At 44.5% G+C, this 25,899-nt stretch overlaps 1 protein-coding gene across 4 annotated transcripts in view; it reads left to right on the forward strand.

Moving 5' to 3' along the window:
* rabep1 (rabaptin, RAB GTPase binding effector protein 1) overlaps window positions 1–25,899 on the forward strand; it is a 209,064-nt gene that overhangs the window by 171,665 nt on the left and 11,500 nt on the right. For all 4 annotated transcript variants that reach the window (XM_068010044.1, XM_068010045.1, XM_068010047.1 and 1 more), the window contains 3 exons: window positions 17,947–18,002; window positions 19,468–19,566; window positions 22,428–22,544. In XM_068010044.1, coding sequence (XP_067866145.1) covers window positions 17,947–18,002; window positions 19,468–19,566; window positions 22,428–22,544 — 272 coding nt within the window. The remainder of the gene's footprint in view (window positions 1–17,946; window positions 18,003–19,467; window positions 19,567–22,427; window positions 22,545–25,899) is intronic.

Genomic DNA, 25,899 nt, shown 5'->3' on the forward strand with positions numbered 1-25,899 from the left:
TCGGCCTTTCGTGCCTGTGCTGGCTGTTTGGTAAAGCTATCCAATTAGTCCCACACCACCTCTTGTTTCCTATAACCTTGTAAATTTTTTCTCTTCAAATACTTATCCCATTTCCTTTTGGATCTGCTTTCACCACGCGGTCAGTCAGTGCTTTCCAGATCACCACAATTTGCTGTATTTTTTTAAAGTTTCCTAATGTTTCCTCTAATTCTTTTGCGAATCACCTTAATTCTGTGTCCTCAGGTTACCAACTTTTCTGCCATTGGGAATGGTTTCACTTTGTTTATTCTACCATTCATGATTTTGAACATCTTTATCAGACCTTCCCTTGTCCTTTTGTGCTCTGAGAGCAATCCCTGCTTCTCCAGTTTCTCCAAACAACTGAATTCCCTTGTCTCTGCTACCATTCTAGTAAATCTTCTCTGCACCCTTTTCGGACTTTGACATCCTTCCTGAATTGTGGTGACCAGAGCTAAACACAAAATTCCACAGCTGAGGCTAACACATTGTTTCATAAAGGTTGAACATAACTTCGTTGTTTTTGTATTCTATTCCTCGATATAAAACCAACGATCCCAAATGTTTTTTAACAGCCTTCTCAACTTGTCCTGCCATCACCAAAAATATTTGTACATACAACCCCAGATTTCTGTTCCTGCACCCCCTTGAAAATTGTACCATTTAGTTTGTATTGCCTCTCCTCATCCTTGCTCCTTTTTTATTCATTCTTGGGATTTGTCACTGGCAAGGCCAGCATTTATTGCCCATCCCTAATTATGCTTGAGAAGGTGGTGGTGAGCTGCCGCCTTGAACTGCTGCAGTCCATGTGATGTAGGTACACACAGTGCTGTGAGGGAAGGAGGGAGGTCCAAGATTTTGACCCAATGATAGTGAAGGAATGGCAATTATAGTTCCAAGTCAGGACGGTGACCAACTTGGAGAGGAACTTGGAGATGGTGGTGCTCCCACGCATTTCCTGTCCTTGTCCTTCTAGGTGGTAGATATCGTAGATTTGGAAGGTGCGTTGTTGAAGGAGCTTTGACAAGTTGCTGCAGTGTATCTTGTAGGTGGTATACGCTGCTTCCTCTGTGCTGGTGGTGAAGAGAGTGAATGTTGAAAATGATGGGTGGTCTGCTTTGTCCTGGAAGGAGTCAAGCTTCTTGACTGTTGTTGGAGCTTCACTCCTCCGGGCAAGCGGAGAGTATTCCATCACTGACTTGTGCTTTGTAGATGGTGCAGGTTTTGGGGAGTCAGGACGTGAGTTACTCGCCACAGTATGCCCAGCCTCTGACCTGCTCTTGTAGCCACAGTATTTATATAGCTACTGCAGTTACGTTTCTGGTCTGTAGTAACCCCTAGGATGTTGATAGTGGGGGATTCAGCAATGGTAATACCGTTGAATGTCAAGAGGTAATGGTCAGATTCTCACTTGTTGTAGATGGTCATTGCCCAGCACTTATGGTGCAAATGGTAGTTGCTACATATCAGCTCAAACCTGAATGTTGTCAGGATCTTGCTGCATGCGATCATGGACTGCTTCAGTACCTGACAAGTTGCAAATGGTACTAAGCACTGCACAATCATCAGCAAACACCTCCACTTCTGACCTTATGATGGAGGGAAGGTCACTGATGAAGCAGCTGAAGATGGTTGGGCCTAGGACAGTACCCTGAGGAACTCCTGCAAAAATATCCTGGGGCTAACATGATGGGCCTCCAACAACCAAAACCATCTTCCTTTGTGGCAGGTATGTCTCCAAACAGTGGAGCATTTTCCCTCGATTCCCATTGACTTCAATTTTGCTAGGGCTCCTTGATGCCATAATCGGTCAAATCCTATCAAGCGTAGTCACTCTCACCTCATCTCTTGAATTCAGATCTTTTGTCAATGTTTGGACCAAGGTTGTTAATGAGGTCAGGAGCTGAGTGGCCCTGAGTATCTGTGAGCAGATTATTGCTGAGTAAGTGCCGCTTGATAAAACTGTCGACGACACCTTCCATCACTTAACTGATGATTGAGAGTAGACTGATGGAGCTGTAATTGGCTGGATTGGATTTATCCTGCTTTTTGTGAACTGGACATACATGGCAGTTTTCCACATTCAGGTAGATGCCATTGTTGTAGCTGTACTGAAACAGTGTGGCTAAGGATGCCACTAGTTCTGGAGCACAAGTACTATAGCTGGGATGTTGTCAGGCCCATAGCCTTTGCTGTATCACTTGGAGTGAATCGAATTATCTGAAGACTGAAGGTGGGGACCTCAGGAGGAGGCCGAGATGAATTATCTGCTCGACACTTCTAGCTGAAGATAGTTGCAAATGCTTCAGCCTTATCTTTTGCATTGACATGCTGGGCTCCCCCATCATTTTGGAGCCTCCTCAGGTGAATTATTTAATTGTCCACCACCATTCACGACTGGACTGCAGAGTTTTGATCTGATCTGTTGGTTGTGGGATCGCTTAGCTCTGTCTATAGCATGCTGCTTCTGTTTAGCATGTACGTAGTTCTGTGTTAGAGCTTCAACAGGTTGGCACCTCATTTTTAGGTATGTCTGGTGCTGTTCCTGACAGTTTCTCCTATACTGCTCCTTGAACCAAGGTCCCTTGGCTTGATGGTTACAGATTGTGGTTGAAATACAATTCAGCTGCTACTGATGGCCCACAGCGCCTCATGGATGCCCAGTTTTGACCTGCTAGATCTGTCCTGAATCTATCCCGTTTATCCAATTTCCTTTTGAAATCATTTGTCATCTCCGCTTCCACCACCCTCGTAGGCAGCGAGTTCCAGGTCATTACCACACGCTGTGTAAAAAAAAAGTTCTTCCTCACATTCTCCTGCACCTCTTGCCCAAAGCCATAAATCTGTGTCCTTTAGTCCTTGTACCATCAGCTAATAGGAATGGTTTTTCTTTGTCTACCCTATCCAAACCTGTCATAATCTTGTACGCCTCTATCAAATCTCCCCACAATCTTCCTTGTTCCAGGGAGAACAATCCCAGCTTCTCCAACCGACATGGACACAAAATTAGCTAAGAAAGGGAAAGGAGAGAGTAGTGATGAACAGAGATAAAATCCCTCATCCCTGGAACCAGTCTGGTAAATCTCCTCTGCACCCTCTCAAGGACCCTCACGTCCTTCCTAAAGTGTGGTGACCAGAACTGGACGCAATATTCTAGTTGTGACCTAACCAGAGCTTTATAAATGTTAAGCATAACCTCCCTGCTTTTGTACTCAATACCTCTATTTATGAATCCCAAGATCCCATATGCTTTGTTAAGTACTCTCATTATGTCCAGTCACTTTTAAAGATCTATGCACATGAACCCCTAGGTCCCTCTGTCTCTGTACACGCTTTAGAACTGTACCATTTAGTCCATATTGCCTCTCCCTATCCATTTTGCCAAAATTCATCACCTCGTATTTTTTTGGTATTAAATGCTATCTGCCACTTGTCTACCCATTCTGCTAGCCTATCTATGTCCTTTTGCAGTTGATTGGTATCATCCTCACTTACTACCACACCTCCAAGTTTGGTGGTATCAGCAAGCTTTAAAATTTTTCTTTGTATTTCAATATCCAAGTCATTTATGATTATCAGAAAAAAAGTGGTCCGAGCACTGAACCTTAGAACGCTGCTGTCTGCCATCCTCCAGTCTGAAAAACAGCCATTTACCTCGCTGTTTTCTGTTAAGCCAATTTTTTATCCAAACTGACACTGACCGTCCTATTCCATGAGCCTCGATTTTGGTAACCAGCCTTTTATGTGGTATTTTATCAAAGGCTTTCTTAAAATCATATCGACAATATCCATTGTTTTCCCTTCATCAACCTTCTCTGTTACTTCATCAGAAAGATCAGTTAGATTAGTCAAGCATGATCAGCCTTTTACAAATCCGTGCTGGCTATCCTTAATTAACTCAAACCCCTCCAAATGTCTGTTTATATTTTTTTCCCTGATGATTGTTTCTAAAACCTTACCCACCACAGATGTTAAACTCACTGGCCTGTAGTTACTAGGACTGTCCATACGCCCTTTCTTGGATAAGGGTGTATTTGCCTTTCTCCAATCCTCTGGCATCTCCCCTGTTTCTAGGGAAGATTGGAAGATCATGGCCAGCCCTTCTGCTATCTCCACTCCCACTTCCTATAGCAAGCTGTAATGCAAGCCATCAGGACCAGGCAGCTTAATCTAAGCATAGCCAGCCTTTCCAGTACATCCTGCCGATCAATTTTCACCTCACCATTATTGGTGTTCTCACCACCTGTCGCAGGCCCAGCCGGGTAGGCAAGTCCTTCAGAACTCTGCCAACTTGGTTATTCATGGTGCTTCTCGGTATTATAGAGTCATAGAGTTATAGGATCATAGGAAATCTGCCATCTGTCTGTCTGTGTCCTCCTGAAGTCTGTTACTATCCTTCTCATCATTTACTACATTTCCCAGTTTTGCATCATATGCAGACTTTGAAATGATGGCCGTCCAGGTTAATATACATCAAAATGAACAGTGGTCCTAATTCTGACCCCTGGGGAACACACTGTATACTTCCCTCCAGTCTGTAAAGCAGCCGTTCATCACTACTCTCTCCTTTCTTAGCTAATTTTGTGTCCATGTTGCCACTATACCTTTAATCCCAGGGCTTTAATTTTGTTCACCAGTCATACATTTTTTGAAAGTCCATATACACATCAACTGCATTGCCCTCATGAACCTTCTTCGTTACTTCATGAAAGGAACTCGTTCAAGTTAGTCAAACACGATTTTCTGTTAATAAATTCATGCTGTCTTTCATTTATTAGCCTGTATTTTTCTAAATGTCAATGCATTTTGTCCTTTGTATTGTCAATAAAAGTTTCTCACCACTGATGTTGGGCTGAACGTCCTGCAGTTGCTGGGTTCATCACTCCCCTTTTTTTAAACGAGTGTAACATTTACAATTGTCCAGTTCTCTAGTATCACCCATATACCCAAGGAGGATTGGAAGATTGTGGCCAGTGTCTCTGCAGTTTCCACCCTTACTTCCCTCAGTACCCAGGATGTATCCCATCTGGACCAGGTGACTTTTCTACTTTGAGGACTGCCAACTTTTTTAGTATCTCCTCTTTATATATTTTAATCTATCCAATATCTGTACTGCCTTCTCCTTTACTGCTACATTGGCACTCTTCTGTAGTGAAGACCAATGCAAAGTACTCAATTAGTACCTCAGCAATGCACTCCACCTGCACAAGATGATGTCCTTTTTGGTCCCTAATCAGCCACATCCTTCCTTTGAGTACTCTTTTTGTCCTTATAAAATACTTCTAGATTGCCTTTTATATTAGCCGCTAATCTATCTAATCTCATTCTCTCTAACCCTCTTCTTCTCTTTTTAGACCTCTGTGTTTTCTTTCTTTAGCTTGGTTCTCTACTGTATTATGAACCACACAATTGTCATACGGCTCCTTTTTTTCTGTCTCTCTTAATCTCTATCTTTAGTCATCCAGAGAGCTCTGCCTTTGGTTGCCCTTCCTTTCTCCCTTCCCTCCAGGGGAATGTGTCTAATCTGTACCCAAACCATCTTCTCTTTGAAGGTCTCCCATTGTTCAATTAATGTTTAGCCTACCTATTATTGATTTCAGTCCACCTGGGCCAGATCCATTTTCAACTCACTGAAATTAGCCCTCCTCCAGTTAAATATTTTTATGCTTAATTGTACCTTCACTGTTGACCAAATGCTCCCGACTGAACCATGCTCCACTTGCCCCACTTTGTTTCCCAGAACTAGATCCAGCATTGCTTCCTTCCTCAATGGGCTGGAAACACATTGATCAAGAATGTTCTCTTATACACGTTTCAGGAATTCCTCCCCCTCCTTGCTGTTTGCACTGTCTATATTGGGATAATAAAGTACCATTTATTACTATGCTGTAGTTCTTGCACCTTTCTGATATTTGCTGCTCTATTTCCTTCCCGATATTTGGTGGCCTATGGTATACAACCAGTAGCATAATATCTTCTCTGTTCCTCAATTCTAACCAAATAGTCTTTCTTTGGCCCTCAACGACATATCCCTGTCCAGTGCTGCAATACGTTTCTTTGATCAATACTGCCAGCCCCCTTTTTTCCCTTCCCTATCTTTCTTGAATACATTGTAGGCCAGTTGGATTAAGAATTGGCTAACTGATAGAAGGCAGAGAGTGGTCTTAGATGGTAAATACTCAGCCTGGAGCCCAGTTACCAGTGGCGTGCCGCAGGGATCAGTTCTGGGTCCTCTCCTGTTTGTGATTTTTATTAACGACTTGGATGAGGAAGTCGAAGGGTGGGTCAGTAAATTTGCAGATGATACAAAGGTTGGTGGAGTTGTGGATACCGAGGAGGGCTATTGTCGTCTGCAAAGGGACTTGGATAGGTTGCAGTGCTGGGCTGAAAAGTGGCAGATGGAGTTTAACCCTGAAAAGTGTGAGGTCGTCCATTTTGGAAGGACAAACATGAATGCAAAATACTGGGTTAACGGTAGGGTTCTTGGGCATGTGGAGGAGCAGAGAGACCTTGGGGTCTATGTGCATAGATCATTGAAAGTTGCAACTCAAGTGGATAGGGCTGTGAAGAAGGCATATGGGGTGTTAGCGTTCATTAGCAGAGGGATTGAATTTAAGAGCCGTGAGGTGATGATGCAGCTGTACAGGACCTTGGTAAGGCCTCATTTGGAGTACTGTGTGCAGTTCTGGTCGCCTCATTTTAGGAAGGATGTGGAAGCCTTGGAGAGGGTGCAGAGGAGATTTACCAGGATGTTGCCTGGAATGGAGAATAAGTCTTACGAGGAAAGGCTGAACATTCTAGGCCTCTTCTCATTAGAACGGAGAAGGATGAGGGGTGACATGATAGAGGTTTATAAGATGATCAGGGGAATAGATAGGGTAGACAGTCAGAAACTTTTTCCCCGGGTGGAGCAAAGCGTTACAAGGGGTCATAAATTTAAGGTGAAGGGTGGGAGATATAAGGGGGATGTCAGGGGAAGGTTCTTTACCCAGAGAGTGGTCGAGGCATGGAATGCCTTGCCCGGGGAAGTTGTTGAGTCAGAAACTTTAGGGACTTTCAAAAGGCTTTTGGATAGGTATATGGATAAAGGAGAATGATGGGGTATAGATTAAATTGTCCTTGACAGAGGACAAAGGATCGGCACAACATTGTGGGCCGAAGGGCCTGTTCTGTGCTGTATGTTCTATGAAAATGAAGTTCCAATCCCCCACTTCCTTGAGCCATGTTTCTGTTATTGCCACTATATCACAGTCCCATGTGGTGACTTGTCCCTGCAGCTCACGAAACTTATTTAGTACACTGGGCATTTACATACATGGACTCCAAACCCATCTCAGACTGCTTTGCATTTGCCCTGTGTCTGGTGCCTCCTATATCTGAGTTGTTCTTTACTCTAGTGCTATTTGCCTCTCTGATTCCTCTGTCCACTTTGTCTCTCCTCTCTCCATGTTTCATCCTGCTGACCAACCCTCTGCCAAATTAGGTAAACTATAGCCCCTTTCCACCCCCTCCCTGTTGCTTCTTTGCTTTGTCTTCCTTTCCTATGCAGTTCCTCTCCCCAATTATAATTTCTTTGGGACCAATGCCTACTTTGCTCCCATGAATCTCGCACCTTGCATTCTTGTAATGTTCAGGGTGTGAAGTAACTGGTCAATACAGAACGCCATTGATCTTAAACCCTATGTGCAAAGTCTGAGTATCAGAATGGGAATTAATGAGCTGGAAATCGAAAGGGATTAAATTAAAACCATTCAGACTCCAAACACCAGGTATCTTTTTGATGTACCTGGTATTGGTGACCTGCTATCTAACATTTGTCAGTATAGTCACGTGGCTTGGTGAAGTGTTGGAGAAAAAGCCAAGTGTTCAGAGTTAGCTGTTGAGAAATGCTTGAGCAGCACATTTTAAAATAGTTATGATGTTTTCCTGAACCAAAGCCACCAGTCGAGCCCTATTTTATACATTGATTTTTTTGAAAAAAATTTGAGTTAGAGACGCTTTCAAACATTGAACAGGTTTCCTACAGAATTGACCTTGTCATGTCACAAGGGCTGAATGGAAAGTTACTTCCTTCCCTGTCAGTGTTCTATGACAGTTCTATGACAATGATCAGTTCCCTCCTCATTTCCTGTCTGGTCTCCTTTGATATCCCACGATATGTCCTGTCTGGTCCTGGACTTTTGTTTCTTTGGTTCATTTGCTTCGTGGAGTATCCTTAAATGTCCACTCCCACCACCAGCGCAACATGATGCAGTGTGTACCATCTACAAGATGTCCTGCAGCAACTTGCCGAGGTTTCTTTATCAGCACCTTCCAAAACTGCATAAATCACCACCCTAGAAGAACAAGGGGAGCAAGCGCATGGGAACACCGCCACCTGCAAGTTCCCCTCCAAGTCACACACCATGCTGATTTGGACGTGTATCACCATACTTTCATCATTGGATCAAAATCCTGGAACTCGCTCCCTAACAGCACTTGTGGGAGCACCTACACCACACAGACTGCAGCGATGCAAGAAACAAAGCCACCTTCACCTTCTCGAGAGCAATTCTGGGATGGGCAATGTATCTTACTGAATTTTTTTTAATGATATTTCCGTGCACTGGCATATTTAATGTGCTGGAAAAGCTAGATATCAAAATAATACTGTCCTCTGTAGTGAATACTTAAAACATTTAACATTCAATGATTTTTATATTCAACTTTAATTTTTATCTTTTAAACTCTAGCATCCTCTCCACGCATGGTTGTCACAATACTGGCAAAGTATTTTAATATTGGGATTAATATCTTTAGCTATTTTCATCACTAGAGCTCTTTTTGTGTCCCTGACCCCCCTCAACCTATTGTAATATATAATTTAACACTAGCTCTTCATTTTTCCTTGTGTATTCGTTTTACTGTTTAGGTTTTGTCTTATTTCCACTTTAATTGCCTTAAATTGTCATAAACTTGAGTTTATCCAAAACTCTGCTGCTCGTGTCCTAACTCACATCAAGTCCACATCGCTGACTTACATTGGCTCCCTGTTAAGCAAATCCTTGATTTTAAAATTCTCAACCTTGTTTTCGAATCCATCCATGGTTTTGTTCCTCCCTATCACTGTAATCTCCTCTGAGATATCTGTGCTCATCTGTTTCTGGCCTCTTGAGCATTCCTGATTTTAATTGTTCTACCATTGGTGGCCATGCCTTCAGCTGTCTGGGCCCTAAGCTATGGAATTCCCTCTCTTTCCGCCTTTAAGACATTTCTTAAAACCTACTCTTTGACCAAGCTTTTGGTCGTCAGGCGTAATATCTCCAAATGTGACTGTGTCAGATTTTTTATTATAAAGCATCTGTGAAGGGCCTTGGGATGTTTTAGTACAGTAAAGCAGCTATATAAATTTCACTTGTTTAATTAGCATTTGTTTAACTAGGCTGTATACTTACTTTGTAGGTTGCCATTTTTTTTAAAATAACTTTATTAAAACAGATAAATAAACAAAAAACTCAAATTAAAATGCCATTCTCGGCATCGACGATGCACTCCAGTCCCTGCGGTGCCCACCGGTCGCGGAAGGCCTCAAGCGTACCGGCGGACACCGCATGCTCCTTTTCCAGGGACACCCGGGCGCGAACGTAACCGCGGAAGAGGGGCAGGCAATCGGGGAGGACGGACCCCCCGACGGCCCGCAACCTGGACCTGTGAATTGCCACCTTGGCCAGGCCCAGGAGCAGACCGACGAGGAGATCCTCCTCCCGGCCCAAGCCCCTCCGCACCGGGTGCCCAAAGATCAGGAGCGTGGGACTGAAGTGCAGCCAGAATTTGAGGAGCAGCCCCTTCAGATACTCAAATAGGGGCTGCAACCTCGCACACTCCATATAAATGTGGAACACGGACTCGTCCAGGCCGCAGAAAGTACAGCTGGCCTGGGAGTCCGTGAACCTACTTAAAAGCCTATTGCACGGGACTGCTCTGTGCAGCACCCTCCACCCCAGGTCCCCGATGTAAAGGGGGAAGACTCCCGCGTAGAGAGACCTCCATCGGGGTTTCCCCTCGCCGCCAGATGGCAACGCGGACCGCCAGGGCGTGTCCGGCCGGCTGACGAGGGCGGGGAAGTGGAGAGTGTGCAGGAGCAGCCCGTACAGGAAACCCCTCCGCGCCGATTGGAATGGCACGGAGGGCATTTCCGAGAGGCGGCTCGGGTTGTGCGGGACCGGCTCCCGAGGAGGGTTTCGGGGCCTGGGTCCGATGAGCAGTTCCGGCCGAGCGGGGGTCAGCTCGGCTGGGATCGCTCCGCACTCCCGAGCCCCCTCGCCACCCGCAGTGAGGGGCGTCCCGGGGGTTTCGGCTACTCCTCCGCCCGCCGGACCGTCCCCGGAGTCGGCCGCCCGGACAGCCGAGGCGCTCTCCTCCGCCGGCGGGGGAGCGCCCTGACTGGAGGCGACCATGTTCCAGACTCGGAAAAGATCCCGGTAAAAGACAGGCAACTCCCTCAGAGAGGCGCGGCTAACGGACTCCACCGGGAGCTGCGTGTCGTCTTGAAGGCAGTGACACTGGCGGAAAAAATACGTCGCCAGCGCACACCATCTGGGAGGACGCTCGGCGTACAGGTATCTCTGCAGGGTCCGAAGGCGGAGAGTCGCAGCCTGGGTGCGGACGCACACCAGCGACTGACCGCCCTCCTCGATCGGGAGACTCAGGACCGCGGCAGAGACCCAGTGTTTCCTCTTGCCCCAGAAGAAATCGACGAGTACCACAGCATGGAGGCCACCAGTTGGTTTATGACCAACGCTCGGCCCCTGTAGGAAAGCACTCGGAGCAGTCCTGTCCAGCGCCCCAGCCGAGCGGTGACTTTCGCCTCCAACTCCTGCCAGTTTGCCGGCCAGGCTTCCTCAGCGGGGCTAAGGTGGACTCCCAGATAGAGGAGGTGCGTGGTGCTCCACGCAAAAGGTGTCATCTCCTCCGGCAGGGAGTCCACCCGCCACTGACCAACCAGGAGTCCGGAACATTTCTCCCAATTGATCCTCGCGGAGGACGCGGCAGAAAAGGTCTGCTGGCAGTCGCGCATCCTCCGCAAGTCAACGGGATCTGTGATTGCGAGGAGCACGTCGTCGGCGTAAGCCGAGAGGACGACCCGCATGGCCGGCTCGCGCAGAGCCAATCCCGTCAACCTCCTGCGAAGCAGGCACAGGAAGGGCTCCACGCAGATGGTATACAATTGGCCGGACATGGGGCACCCCTGACGCACTCCTCTCCCAAATCGAAGGGGCGCCGTCAAGGACCCGTTAACTTTGACTAGACACTCTGCGGCGGCGTATAAAAGTCGGACCCGGGCCACGAAATGCGGCCCGAGTCCGAAAGCGCGCAGAGTCCCGAAAAGGTAATCGTGTTTCCTCAGCTGCACATCTTCATATTTTTGCTTTTTGGCTATCCTTTCTTTGCTTTGTGTCTTTCCAAAATCATACAATTTTGTCCTGTTCTTTACATGACCCAGTTGCCAGATAGACACAAAGAAAATAGGAGCAGGAGTAGGCCATTCGGCCCTTCGAGCCTGCTCCATCATTCATTCTGATCATGGATAATCATCCAACTCAGTAACCTGTTCCTGCTTTCTCCCCATATCCTTTGATCCCTTCAGACCCAAGAGCTATATCTAACTCCTTCTTGAAAACATACAATGTTTTGGCCTCAACTGCTTTCTGTGGTAGCGAATTCCACAGGCTCACCACTCTCTGGATGAAGACATTTCTCCATCTCAGTCCTGAAAGGTTTACCCTGTATCCTTAGACTATGCCCCCTGGTTCTGGACTCCCCCACCATCAGGAACATCCTTTCTGCATCTACCCTGTCAAGTCCTGTTAGAATTTTATAGGGTTCTATGAGATCCCCCCTCACTCTTCTGAATTCCAACGAATATAATCCTAACCGACTCGATCTCTCCTCATACGTCAGACCCGACATCCCAGGAATCAGTCTGGTAAACCTTCGCTGCACTCCCTCTATAGCAAGAACATCCTTCCTCAGATAAGGAGACCAAACTGCACACAATATTCCATGTCTGGCCTCACCAAGGCCCTGTATAATTGCAGCAAGACATCCCTGCTCCTGTATCCTAATCCTCCTGCTATGAAGGCCAACATACCATTTGCCTTTTTTAGCGCCTGTTGCACCTGCATGCTTACCTTCAGCGACTGGTGTACGAGTACACCCAGGCTTTGATGCATATTCCCCTCTCTCAGTTTATAGCCATTCAGATAATCTGCCTTCCTGTTTTTGCTACCGAAGTGGATAACTTCACATTTATCCACATTATACTGCATCTGAAGCGCCTCTGCGTCCTCTGCACAACTCACACTCCCACCCAGTTTTGTGTCATCTGCAAATTTGCAGATATTACATTTAATTCCCTCATCTAAATCATTAATATATATTGTGAATAGCTGGGGTCCTAGCACCGATCCCTGTGGTACCCCAGTAATCACTGCCTGCCATTCGGAAAAAGACCCATTTATCCCTACTCTTTGTTTCTTGTCTGCCAACCAATTTCCTACCCATCACAATACACTGCCCCCAATGCCATGCACTTTAATTTTACATGCTAATCTCTTATGTGGGACTTTGTGGAAATCCTTCTGAAAGTCCAAATAAACCACATCCACTGGCTCCCCCTCATCAATTCTACTAGTTACATCCTCGAAGAATTCTGATAGATTTGTCAAGCATGATTTCCCTTTCGTAAATCCATGCTGACTCTGCCCGATTCTACCACTGTTCTCTAAGTGCTCTGATATAAAATCTTTGATAATGGACTCTAGAATTTTCCCCACTACCGATGTCAGGCTGACTGGTCTATAATTCCCTGCTTTCTCTCTACCTCCCTTTTTAAATAGTGGGGTTACGTTAGCTACCCTCCAATCTGTAGGAACTGTTCCAGAGTTTATAGAATCTTGGAAGATGACCACCAATGCATCCACTATTTCTAGGGCCACTTCCTTAAGTACTCTGGGATGCATACTATCAGGCCCTGGGGATTTATCGACCTTCAATTCCATCAATTTCCCCGACACCATTTCTCTATTAATACTGATTTCTTTCAGTTCCTCTCTCTCACTAAGCCCTGTGTTCCCTAACATTTCTGGTATGATATTTGTGTCGTCCTTTGTGAAGACAGAACCAAAGTATGCATTTAGTTGGTCAGCCATTTCTTTATTCCCCATAATAAATTCCCCTGTTTCTGACTGTAAGGGACCTACATTTGTCTTCACCAATCTTTTTCTCTTCACATAACTACAGAAACTTTTATGTTCCCTGCAAGCTTGCTCTCATACTCTATTTTCCCCTTCTTAATCAATCCCTTGGTCCTCCTTTGCTGAATTCTAAACTGATCCCAATCCTTGGGTCTATTGTTTTTCCTGGCAAATTTATATGCCTGTTCCTTGGATCTAATGCTATCTCTATTTTCCCTTGTAAGCCATGGTTTGGCTACCTTTCCCGTTTTACTTTTGCACCATGCAAGGATAAACAATTGTTGCAGTTCATCCATGCACTCTTTAAATGTTTGCCATTGCCTATCCACCGTCATCTCTTTAAGTAACGTTTCCCAATCCATCATAGCCAACTCGCGCCTCATACCTTCGTAGTTTCCTTTACGAAGATTCAGGACCCCTGTCTCAGAATAACTACGTCACTCTCTATCTTGATGAAGAATTCTATCATATTATGGTCGCTCATACCCAAGGAGTCTTGCGCCACTAGATTGTCAATTATTCCCCTCTCATTACACAATACCCAGTCTAGGATGTCCTGTTCTCTAGTTGGTTCCTCAACATATTGGTCCAGAAAACCATCCCATATACGCTCTAAGAATTCCTCCTCTACTGTATTGTGACTAATTTGATTTGCCCAATTTGTATGCAGATTAAAGTCACCATAATTACAGATGTTCCTTTATTGCATGCATCTCTAATTTCCTGTTTAATGCCATTCCCAACATCACCACTACAGTATGGGGTTCTATATACAACGCCCACTCACATTTTTTGCCCCTTAGTGTTTCTCAGCTCTACCCATATAGATTCCACATCGTCAAGTTTGAGTCATAGGCACTCCAGGGACCCGGGTTCGATTCCGGGTACTGCCTGTGTGGAGTTTGCAAGTTCTCCCTGTGTCTGCGTGGGTTTTCTCCGGGTGCTCCGGTTTCCTCCCACAAGCCAAAAGACTTGCAGGTTGTTAGGTAAATTGGCCATTATAAATTGCCCCTAGTATAGGTAGGTGGTAGGGGAATATAGGGACAGGTGGGGATGTTTGGTAGGAATATGGGATTAGTGTACGATTAGTATAAATGGGTGGTTGATGTTCGGCACAGACTCGGTGGGCCGAAGGGCCTGTTTCAGTGCTGTATCTGTAATCTAAATCTAATCTAAACTAGTTTCCACAAGATCCATGACTTCTGAACTACAAATCATGTCCTGATTCCTCAGGAATCTGGTCTCGATTCAAGTTAATCCTGGCATGGGTCCATAATGTCTATGGTGAAAAGTAATCTGTTCAACATCACCCTACTTCTGATTCTTACCCCACCCAACCCGAATCTTCCATTAAACCATTCACAGTTTGTTTTGGGCTGATTGAAGACACCTATTTGTATTGCAGTGGAGGTCATTTCCAACTTTGTTGTGTGGGCGGTGATGGGACAGAGCTGATCAGTCCTCTGTTACAGAACATAGCGTCTCGCTGAAATCATTGGGATGAAACCTTGGCCAGTGCTATAATGGGCAACTGATCTGTCATGCCACTGCCCAGACACTGAAGTTGGAAATGAACCTCCCACCACAGCCTGCCTCTAAACACCTTCATATCTCCTCGGGTAATGCTGTTCTCGTTGTAATACTGCCTTGGTGATCTGAAGCAGACTTCTTGTTAACCCTGTGCTTAGCATAAATGTTGATTCAATCTAAATTATTTCATTTTATGTTTTACCCTAAACACAATTCAGCCTCTTTACTTTCTAAATTTTCTTTCCTGTATAAAATTACCTCTCTGGCATTGTTGCCAGTATATTCTGATCTCCCTTTTGGTCTGTAGTAGATGAGTTGAGATTACATTTCATGCAAGTAAAGAAAGTAGTTGAATTTATCTAATGCCTTATCTTGTTCATGGTACATCCCAAAGCACTTTGCAGCCAGCTAATTATTTTTGAAGTGCCATTACTGTTGTGTAGTAAAACATAGCAGCCAATTTGTGCATAGCAAGACCCACAAGCAGCAAACTCAATGAATAAACCAGTGAGTCTGCTGCTGATCGTGGTTATGGGAGGAATAATGGCTAACATACTGGAAGAACTCTGCTCTTCTTCAAAAGAGGCCTTCAACATATACCTGAACAGGCAGACAGGGCTTCAATTCTCATTTGAAAGGTAACCCCCCCCCGCCACCCCATGTTCCTGTGCTTTTTATGCCTGTTTGTGAGTAGGTTAAAGTACTTAGGCTTATATCAGCTCTTGCTGTACATTCTCCTGTAGTAGTAGCTAACCTATTTAAAACATGAGTTCCATATCCTTGTAGCACAGTGCTCTGACTCAGGAGTGGAAGAACACCAGGTTACCAGCCACCAGAATAACGCATTGAGTTTCTATCTCAACTGTGCCTTTGTACGAAGTGGTAAGCAGAAAGCAGGCACCTCCCAGCCAGGAGGGAACATTGAGTGGCCCTCATGTACAATCCCTGGAGGCAGCAGAGACCTTAGGGGCCTGTTTTAAAATAACATGAATTTAAAATTAACTCCTGTCAATTGGGGGGGGGGGTGGTAATGGCCTTAACTGGATGTAAATCCTAACCCAATCTGCTGATATTTAAGAAATTTGATTGTAATCATCTGCAAGTAGAGGCGGAGTCAGGGCTATCAGAGCATCATGCCCTCCCCACTCCCCAATCATGTTGAGGTTGGAAGGAACTTGAGTCAGAAGGGCTAAAAGGGGTCATGAAAAGTCATTGGCAAACAGGATTAAGGAGAATCCCAAGGCTTTTTATACGTATATAAAGAGCAAGAGGGTAGCCAGGGAAAGGGTTGGCCCGGAGGTCGTGTCTCACTAACTTGAATGAGTTTTTTGAGGAAGTGGCGAAGATGATTGATGAAGGAAGGGCAGTGGATGTTGTCTACATGGACTTCAGTAAAGCCTTTGACAAGGTCCCTCATGGCAGACTGGTACAAAAGGTGAAGTCAGACGGGATCAGAAGTGAGCTGGCAAGATGGATACAGACCTCAGTCATAGAAGACAGAGGGTAGCAGTGTGACGGTGCTTTTCTGAATGGAGGGCTGTGACTAGTGGTGTTCCGCAGGGATCAGTGCTGGGACCTTTGCTGTTTGTAGTATATTTAAATGATTTGGAGGAAAATGTAGTTGGTCTGATTAGTAAGTTTGCGGATGGCACAAAGGTTGGTGGAGTTGCGGATAGTGATGAGGATTGTCAGAGGATACAGCAGGATAAGAATCGGTTGGAGACTTGGGTGGAGAAATGGCAGATGGAGTTTAATCCAGACAAATGTGAGGTAATGCAGTTTGGAAGGTCTAATAGAGGTGGGAAGTATACAGTAAATGGCAGAACCCTTAGGAGTATTGACAGGCAGAGAGATCTGGGCGTACAGGTCCACAGATCACTGAAAGTGACAACGCAGGTGGATAAGGTAGTCAAGAAGGCATACGGCATGCTTGCCTTCATCGGTCGGGGCATAGAGTATAAAAATTGGCAAGGCATGCTGTAGCTGTACAGAACCTTAGTTCGGCCACGCTTAGAATATTGCGTACAATTCTGGTCGCTACACGACCAGAAAGATGTGGAGGCTTTGGAGAGGGTACAGAAGAGGTTTATCAGGATGTTGCCTGGTCTGGAGGGTATTAGCTATGAGGAGAGGTTGGATAAACTCTGATTGTTTTCACTGGAACGACGGAGGTGGAGGGGCGACATGATAGAGGTTTACAAAGTTATGAGTGGCATGGACAGAGTGGATAGTCAGAAGCTTTTTCCCATGGTGGAAGAGTCAGTTACTAGGGGACATAGGTTTAAGGTGCGAGGGGCAAAGTTTAGAGGGGATGTACGAGGCAAGTTTTTTTTTGTACGGAGGGTGGTGAGTGCCTGGAACTTGCTGCCGGGGGAGGTGGTGGAAACAGGTACGATAGCGACGTTTAAGAGGCATCTTGAGAAATACATGAATAGGATGGGAATAGAGGGATATGGACCCCGGAAGTGCAGAAGGTTTTAGTTTAGACAGGCTTGGAGGGCCAAATCGCCTGTTCCTGTGCTGTACTGTTCTTCTTTTGTTCTTTGTTGGCCAACAGGGCTTTGGAGGACTGCCTCCACCACTGCCTGGATCCTCCAGGTTAGGTCGAAGAGCATCTGCTGTTCTGGACTTGACCTTTGGATCAGGGTCAGTCAGCGGGCCTCAGCTCTGCCCCCTACTGGCTAAGTTGGTTAAACCCAGCTCGGCCACTGTCTGCAAGGTGACCTTCCTCCCCCAGTCCCGATCCAGACAATGTAACCTCAATCATTCTGTACTTCAGTTGGCTAGCATTTATCAAAATAATACAAGAAGGGTAACAATTAAATAAGAGTCTCTGATTGCTATAAATCTGACATTAAAACAAGCACTGGAGAGTCACAGCAGCTCCATCAATAAGAGAATAAAATGGTTAGTCTTTCAGGTTTTGCCCTCCGCCTGATGTGTTGAAACAGTAACCTACCTTTTCTCTTAACAGATGATGATGTGCCAGCTCTATGTTTGTAGCACTTGCTCTGAGCTGCCAGTCAAATTACATTCTTGCTCCATTACGTTTACACTGCTTAGCATGAAATGTTTGCTGCTCTACAATGGTCATTGTAAAATGTGCCATTCTTTAATCTGAAATCTTTGTAAATTGTGACTAATCTTATTTTTTGTCTTTCAGCATCTTGTTCCAGTTTAAAAACTGAATTGGAAAGAGTGAAAGCAGATAAAGATCAGGTGAGAGATTATTTTTGTTAAATGTTTCGCTGCTGCTGAGTTCAGATATAACTGTCATTTGAATCCTTCTCACTAAAATGGTCCTTGAACTAGATGAGCTGGTTTTGTTGATCTTGACTATGAGCCTGTTTTCTCTTCATGGAGCAGCACCTCGGGGTTCCTGACTGAGCAAGCAACTCACCCTGTGCTGTCCCACCCAGCGGGATATTGTTAACATCAAGAAAGATTTGGACTGAATGGATCAAAGTAAACTTTTGTGCCATGTACAGAATTTAAGCACGAGGTTAGATTTTCAAGTTATGAACAGCAAAATAGGAAATGAAAGAGGATTTTTTTTTAACTAAAGAAGGTGGTCAGTGTGTGGAACACATTACTGACAAGAGTGGTAGAACAGGAAACCTTAACAGCTTTCAAGAAGCCAGCAGACAGGTTTTTGTCAACAGAAGGGATTCAGGGTTATTAGAAATGCACCAAGGGAACCCTTGTGGATAGGTAGGCTAGATGGGCCGAAGGTCTGGTCTTTTCCTGAAACTGTAACCACCTTGCTATATAAATGTAATTTAAGAAGCAATTATGAATCTCTCAGCTCGTGCATTTTGAAACATTTTAACTTTGGCAAATGACTTGAATTCATATTGAATGTGAATTCAGTATTTCTTGTGAAATTTACAGCATACAGACAGAACAGGGTACCACATGATGTGCATGCATCTATGTGGCTCCAAAAGGTATAAATGGCACTTTCCGATGATTTGAATGGTTAATGGAAAATGACTGGTCCTGAAATTGGCTAGCTTGCCAGTACCAGCTCCAAACCCCAGATAAGCAGCATAAGCTCCACAGCTATTGTCCTTGATGTGACCTGCAGTTGTTCAGAGGTCCACACTTGAAAGGGTGCATGGGGACATCGTGCTGTCCCAAGTGTGTTATGACTTCGTCTCATCTAGGACTGCCAAAGTGCGCCATGTGAAGTGGGGGAAACCGCATTAAAGACTCTAAACCACAGGTGGAAGTTACTGTTGGTACTTTTATTTTCAGTTCCCATTTTATACCTCTCGTTCACTATTTCTTACTGGTGGAATGCACAGGAGGAAATTGCAACACACACGACCCGGGTTCGGTTCTGAGTACTGCCTGTGCGGAGTATGCAAGTTCTCCCTGTGACCGCGTGGGTTTCCACTGGGTGCTCCGGTTTCCTCCCACAGCCAAAGACTTGCAGGTTAATAGGTAAATTGGCCATTGTAAATTGCCCCTAGTGTAGGTAGGTGGTAGGAGAATGGTGGGGATGTGGTAGGGAATATGGGGTTAATGTAGGATTAGTATAAATGGGTGGTTGATGGTCGGCACAGACTCAGTGGGCCGAAGGGCCTGTTTCAGTGCTGTATCTCTCTATGACTCTATGACGTACACACATGCTCGCAATATTCTGAGCTTTTTTTTAGAAAAAAACTGCATTTGTTTTCAGCTGGAAGCCAAGTTGCAAGAGAAGACCCAGTATCTGGAGAATCTTGAAGAAGTGAATAACAGCTTGCAAGAACAAGTGAAGAAGGAGGGCACAGCTAAGGTGAGAAGTAGAGCTCCATCAATTCAAAAAGAGGCCGAAAGTTGGGATTGACCTGGTGATTCCCTTCCTGAGCTACGGTTCTTTGCCATTGTCAAAGTGGTACATGCAGCAATCTGTTCAAGGTGGTTTGAGGTTAACCTTAGCACACTCTTCATTGATGACCTAAATGCCAGATAAAACTTGTTTGTGTATGAGTATGTGTGTTTTTAAATGTTTTCTATGGTGGCTGGATCTGATTATCCGTTCAGTTTCAGGACACATATTCCCACAACTTTGGGAGTATTTAAAACCTCTGCGAATCCCCTTCAACTCTTCTGCAGCGGTTAAGACTAGGAAAGAATAAGTCATATCAAAGTTGCCAACCAACAATTTGTTTCTGTCAGGACACTGGACGAGGCCACACTCCAGAGCATGTATTTCAGACTGGCACTCCAGTGCAGTATTGAGGGAGTGCTGCAATGTCAGAGGTGGCCTGTTTCGGGTGAGATGTTAAACCAAGGCTCTGCCTTCGCTATCAGGTGAACATAAAGATCCCATGGCATCATTCGAAGAAGAGCAGGGGAGTTCTCCCTAGTGTCCTGGCCAAATAGATTCCAGCTTCCATGATCAATATAAAATTGAGCTGCCACTTTCAATTATACTGGCTAATAACCTGATGAATGTAGCCTTCCTGTCCTTTCTAAAGACTCTGCGATTAGCAGTAGAGCAGGTTACTTTGGAGGGAAGCTTTGCGTGAGCCAACTCGATCTATTTCATTCTTCAATGCAATCTTTTATTTAATTCTCCAGTGTAGTGCACAGGAACATTCCTTTGCTTGTAGATTTGGATTGGCCTCTGACTGCCTGAATACTGTTGCTGAGTTGATTCCTACCAGTTGGCTGCTCAGTTCAGTAAGCAATTGACTGCCATCCATTAATTACCAAGATTGTTAAATCCATAAGCAAGATTGGAGATAGTTGTAATTGCAGGTTTAATCCTTTGCGTCAAATATATTGCAGCGAAATGAAATGTGGGTATTTTAATAATGCACGAGCAGCATCTGTTGGTAGGCAACCAGTACTGCGCATATTAACAAATGAATATCTTGTCAAGTGTACAACAGTGTGCTCATGTTAAATGTTGCAGACTGTGTCTTTAACCAGCTGCCAGCTCTTCACAGCCATTTTTTATTGTTTAATGAAGCAAGTGGAAACAATAGTGTGTTTTAATGTAATCTTTTTTTAAGTAAAGTATATCTTAAAAGTGCATACAAGTCAGCTGTGGCTCTGTGAGAGCACTTGCCTCTGAGTCAGAAAGTTTTGGGTTCAAGCCCCACTGTGGAGACTTATGCACAAAATCCAAGATGACACTCCAGTGCAGCACTGAGGGTGTGCTACACTGTCAGGTGCCGTCTTTCAGATGAGATATTAAACCTAGACCCTGTCTTCCCTGTAGGGTGGGTATAAAAGATCCTGTGGAACAATTCAAAGCACTCAAGAATTCTCGCTAGCCCTTAAGCAATGTCCACTAAAATAGATTGCAGCTCATGGGAGCTTGCTGTGCGCAAATTGGCTGCCACATCCCCTATAATACAACAGTGAGTGCACTTCAAAAAAGTACTTAATTGACCGTAAAGCACTTTTGAGACATCTTGAGGCCATGAAAGGTACTATATAAATGCAAGTTCTTTACTTTTCCCTATTACCTGCTTTCCTCTGCCATGTACTGACCCTGACCAAAGGCGAGGCAGCTAACCTAAGGAAAATGAGGCTGAGCAATTTCAGATTATGACTGATCATTAACCCTGATTTAGTTTCAGGTTTGTTCGTGTTTTTATGTAAGATAGCGCCTAGGATTCAGTTAGTCAGACCAAATCCTGTGATTACAGAACTTTGAAGAATTGTAATATAAACACACAAATTAACAATCAAGAGGAAGGGAAGGGTTAATCCTGTTGTACCTTAGCTGTGCCTCTGAGACAAATTTAGGAAGCACCCCACCTGTTTGGGATTGGCTGGCCACAGATCTGAATGCCCATGGAGCCTGACACTTAAATGAACCAGCAGCTGATGGATTGAATTTAATTCTATGTGGGGAGGAAAAATTCGAGTGAGGAGAGAAGAGCTTGCATTTATATTGCACTTTTCTTAACCTCAGGACATCCCAAAGTGTTTCACAGTCAACGGCAGTGCAGTCATTGCTGTTCAAATGTGGCAACCAATTTGTATGCAAATGGGGTTTTAGTAGTGTTGTTGAAGGAGATGCCATCTTTTGGATCAGATGTTAAACTGAGACCCCCCCCTCTGCCCCCTCAGGTGGGCTTGAAAGATCCCATGGCAATCAACACTTGTGACAGTGCAACACCCCCTCACTACTGCACTGGAGCATTAGCTTGACTTATGGGCTCGCGTCACAAAACCAACCTTCTGATTCAGGAGAGTGCTACCCACTAAGCCAAGACTAACAAGTTTACAGCACAATACACATTCTGTTTTCAATAGGCTGAGAGAAAAGGAACAGAATTGCTTTGTAAAAATGTTATACATCCTAGTTTAGCACCCCAGTAACTAACTGTTCAAGTTTAACTGCTGTAAAGTATGCTGTGTTACTGCTGTTCTTTTGCTGTTTTATAAATTTCATTCACAGTGAAAGACTGGCACAATCCAGCGTACTGTTCCGCCATTCAAAGACAGGAATTTTGTGATTTAAAGACAGGAGCAAAAGGATTCCCTGGACACTATGAATTTACCCAGATAGCTGAATAAATAACACACTCTGCGACACAGATGGCCAGGGCTGACCAGTGACAGTAGTTCTGAGAGGCACATGGCAATAATATTTAGAGTTGTAATTAAACAAAGGTTTTCTCACTCATGTTTCAGACGAGCCTGGAGCAGTTGCTGTATGAGGAGAAGAATAAAGGTCAGAGGTTGCAGACTGAGCTTGATGTCAGTGAGCAAGTGCAGAGAGATTTTGTCAAACTCTCGCAGACGTTACAGGTAAGGAATCCTTTTTTATAACAATTAGAGTGTGGGGTAGAAATGAGCCAGACCTGAGCTAAGGCTCAGGGATAAATCAATCCTGACTTCTAGCCTTAAATACTATAGTTTACTACAGCTAAGTGAGACCTCCAGTGCTCAGATTATTAATAGAGATTACATTACAAATTTTAATCTAGAAGCATTTAATTGCTAAATGTTGAGCGCTTGTTGTCTTGACACCAGCTATTGCAACTTGTAAGGTTTTTGCTTTGAAACCCAAGGCAATCTCTGAATTGTCTTCGGACAATTTTCTACCCTACAAGCCCTCTCCTTTCTTGACCTTGTTTTATCAACAGTACGAAAGTCTTTGTTCCTGAGCTTTTCTTGCTCCTTCTAAACTATAAGTACACTGTCTTACATGCTTTGTTCCTCTGCACCTTCGCTGTGTTGAAATTAAAATTCAGAGCAGTCTCCTACTCTTTCCCAGGATCTCCCTCAGTCTTCCTTCTGCAGGTGTTTAAAACCCAAGCTTGGTATCGCCTAACCACTGTGGTGCTACTTGATTTCTCATCTCTCCTATTTTACATAGTTTGTAGTTCAATGGTTTAGTGAGTCATTGGAACAAGTTCTGGGACAGGAGGCATCTATTCGAAAGGGACAGGTTGCACCTCAACATGACTGGGGCCAGTGTTCTCACAGGGAGGTTTCATTAGTCTGGTTGGGGAGGAGTTAAACTGAATTTGCAGGGGACGGGCACCAGCATATAGAATTAGAAAAGTGGAATAAGGAGTGTGTTTGGATAGTACTAGAGAAGGAAATAGTACCATATTAGATAGGAGCAGATTAAGAAGAACTACGAGGAATATAAAGGCAGGCTGGCAATGCATATTTGTAAACACACAAAGTGTGGTGAATGAGGTTGGTGAGCTGCAAGCACAAATAGCCCTGGGAGAATTTGATGTAGTGACAATTTGATGGAGTGACAATAACAGAAACGTGGCTTAAAAATGGTGAGGACTGGGCACTTGATATCCAAGGATACAAAGTGCATCAGAAAAGATAGAGAAGGAAGAAAGGGGAGGTGGGGTGGCAGTACTGATGAAAGAAGACTTTGTAGTCTTGGAAAGAGAGGATGTCCTTGAGGGGGGAAAGACAAAATCCATTTGGCTGGAGCTGAGAAGCAAAAAGGGGATGATCATGCTATTGGGGGTATTCTGTAGGCTTCCAAATAGTGAGTGTGGGATAGTGGGGCATAGCTGTAGGGAAATATTGGGGGGACTTTAATTACCGAAATATCGATTGGGATAATGTTAGAGTAAAGGGAAAGGAAGGGGGAGGAATTTCTGAAATTTGTTCAGGAAAGCTTCCTTGACCAGTATGTTCTGGGTCCAACTAGGAAGGAGGCATTGCTGGATCTGGTGCTGGGGAATGAGGTGTACCAAGTGCCTTTGGGGGAGTGCTTATGCAAGAGTGATCATTGTATCATAAGTTTAGATTAGCAATGAAGAAAGGCAAAGAATAATCTAAAGTAGAACTTCTAAATTGGAAGAGGGCTGCTTTCAATAGGATGAGAAGGGATCCAGCCAGGGTAAAATGGAAACCAAAGATTGACAGGAAAAACTGTAATGGAGCAATGGGTGATCATGAAGGAGATGTTTCAGGTACAGGCTAGGTACATTCCAACAAGGAGAAAAGGTAAGGGAACCAAAGTCAAGGCTCCTTAGATGACAAGGGAGATGCCGAATATGATGAAACAAAAAAAGATTGCGTATGATGCATGTCAGATGAATTCTTCAAGCGAGAACTAGGCCAAATACAATAAGTTGCGAGGGGAAGTGAAGAGGAAAATATGACTGGCAATATGAGAATAGAATATATAAAAGGGAACTCAAAAATCTTCCATCGGCATATAAATAGTGAATAGGTAATGTGGGGTGGGGCCTATTAGAGACAAAGAGGGTGATAAATTCTTAGCGGCACAGGGCAAGGCTAGAATACCTAATGAGTACATTGTATTTATGCTTACTAAGGAAGAGGATGCTGACAAATATCTGTAGAAGCGAAGGTGGTAGAGGTAATGGATGAGGTGAAAATTGATGGACAGGATGTACTGAAAAGGCTGGCTATGCTTAAGAGTGGATAAGTCGCCTGGTCCGGATGGCTTGCATCCCAGGTTTAGATTAGATTAGAGATTAGAGATACAGCACTGAAACAGGCCCTTCGGCCCACCGAGTCTGTGCCGACCATCAACCACCCATTTATACTAATCCTACACTAATCCCATATTCCTACCAAACATCCCCACCTGTCCCTATATTTCCCTACCACCTACCTATACTAGTGACAATTTATAATGGCCAATTTACCTATCAACCTGCAAGTCTTTTGGCTTGTGGGAGGAAACCGGAGCACCCGGAGAAAACCCACGCAGACACAGGGAGAACTTGCAAACTCCACACAGGCAGTACCCAGAATCGAACCCGGGTCCCTGGAGCTGTGAGGCTGCAGTGCTAACCACTGCGCCACTGTGCCGCCCTGAGGTTGCTCAAGGGCTTGCCATAATCTTCCAATCTTCGCTAGATACGGGGGAGGTGCTAGAGGATTGGAGAGTGGCAAATGTGACTCCCTTATTCAAGAAAGTGTTGAAGGACAACCTGAGTAATTACAGGCCGGTCAGTTTAACATCTGTGTTAAGTAAGGTTTTAGAAACATCAGGGGAAAAAAAATCAACAGGCACTTGGAAAGGTTTGAGTTAATTAAGGAGAGCTAGCACAGATTTGTAAAAGGCTGATCATGCTTGACTAATCTAACTGATCTTTTTGATGAAGTAACAGAGAAGGTTGATGAAGGGAAAACAATGGATGTTGTCGATATGATTTTAAGAAAGCCTTTAATAAAGTACTGCATAAAAAGGCTGGATAGCAAAATTGAGGCACATGGAATAGGGCGCTCAACGCAGTTTAGATAAAAACTTGGCTTAAGGACGGAAAACAGCGAGTCAAGGTAAATGGTTGATTTTCAGACTAGACAATGGTAGGCAGTGGCGATGCCCAAGGTTCAGTGCTTGGACCACAGCTCTTTTGATATATATAAATGACTTGGATTTTGGAATACTGAGCAAAATTTCTAAATTTGCCCATGATACCAAACTTGGAGGTGTGGCAGACAGTGAGGATGATACCAATCGACTACTACAGGACATAGATAGGCTAGTAAAATGGGCAGACAAGTGGCAGTTGGAATTTAATAGAGAAATGTGAGGTGATGAATTTTGGCAAAAGGGATAGGGAGAAGCAATGTACACTAAAAGGCACAGTTCTAAAGAGTGTACAGGGACACGGGGCCTAGGGGTTCATGTGCATGGATCTTTAAA

The sequence above is a fragment of the Heterodontus francisci genome, chromosome 30 (genome assembly GCF_036365525.1).
Source record: "Heterodontus francisci isolate sHetFra1 chromosome 30, sHetFra1.hap1, whole genome shotgun sequence".
Classification (NCBI taxonomy): Eukaryota; Metazoa; Chordata; class Chondrichthyes; order Heterodontiformes; family Heterodontidae; genus Heterodontus; species Heterodontus francisci.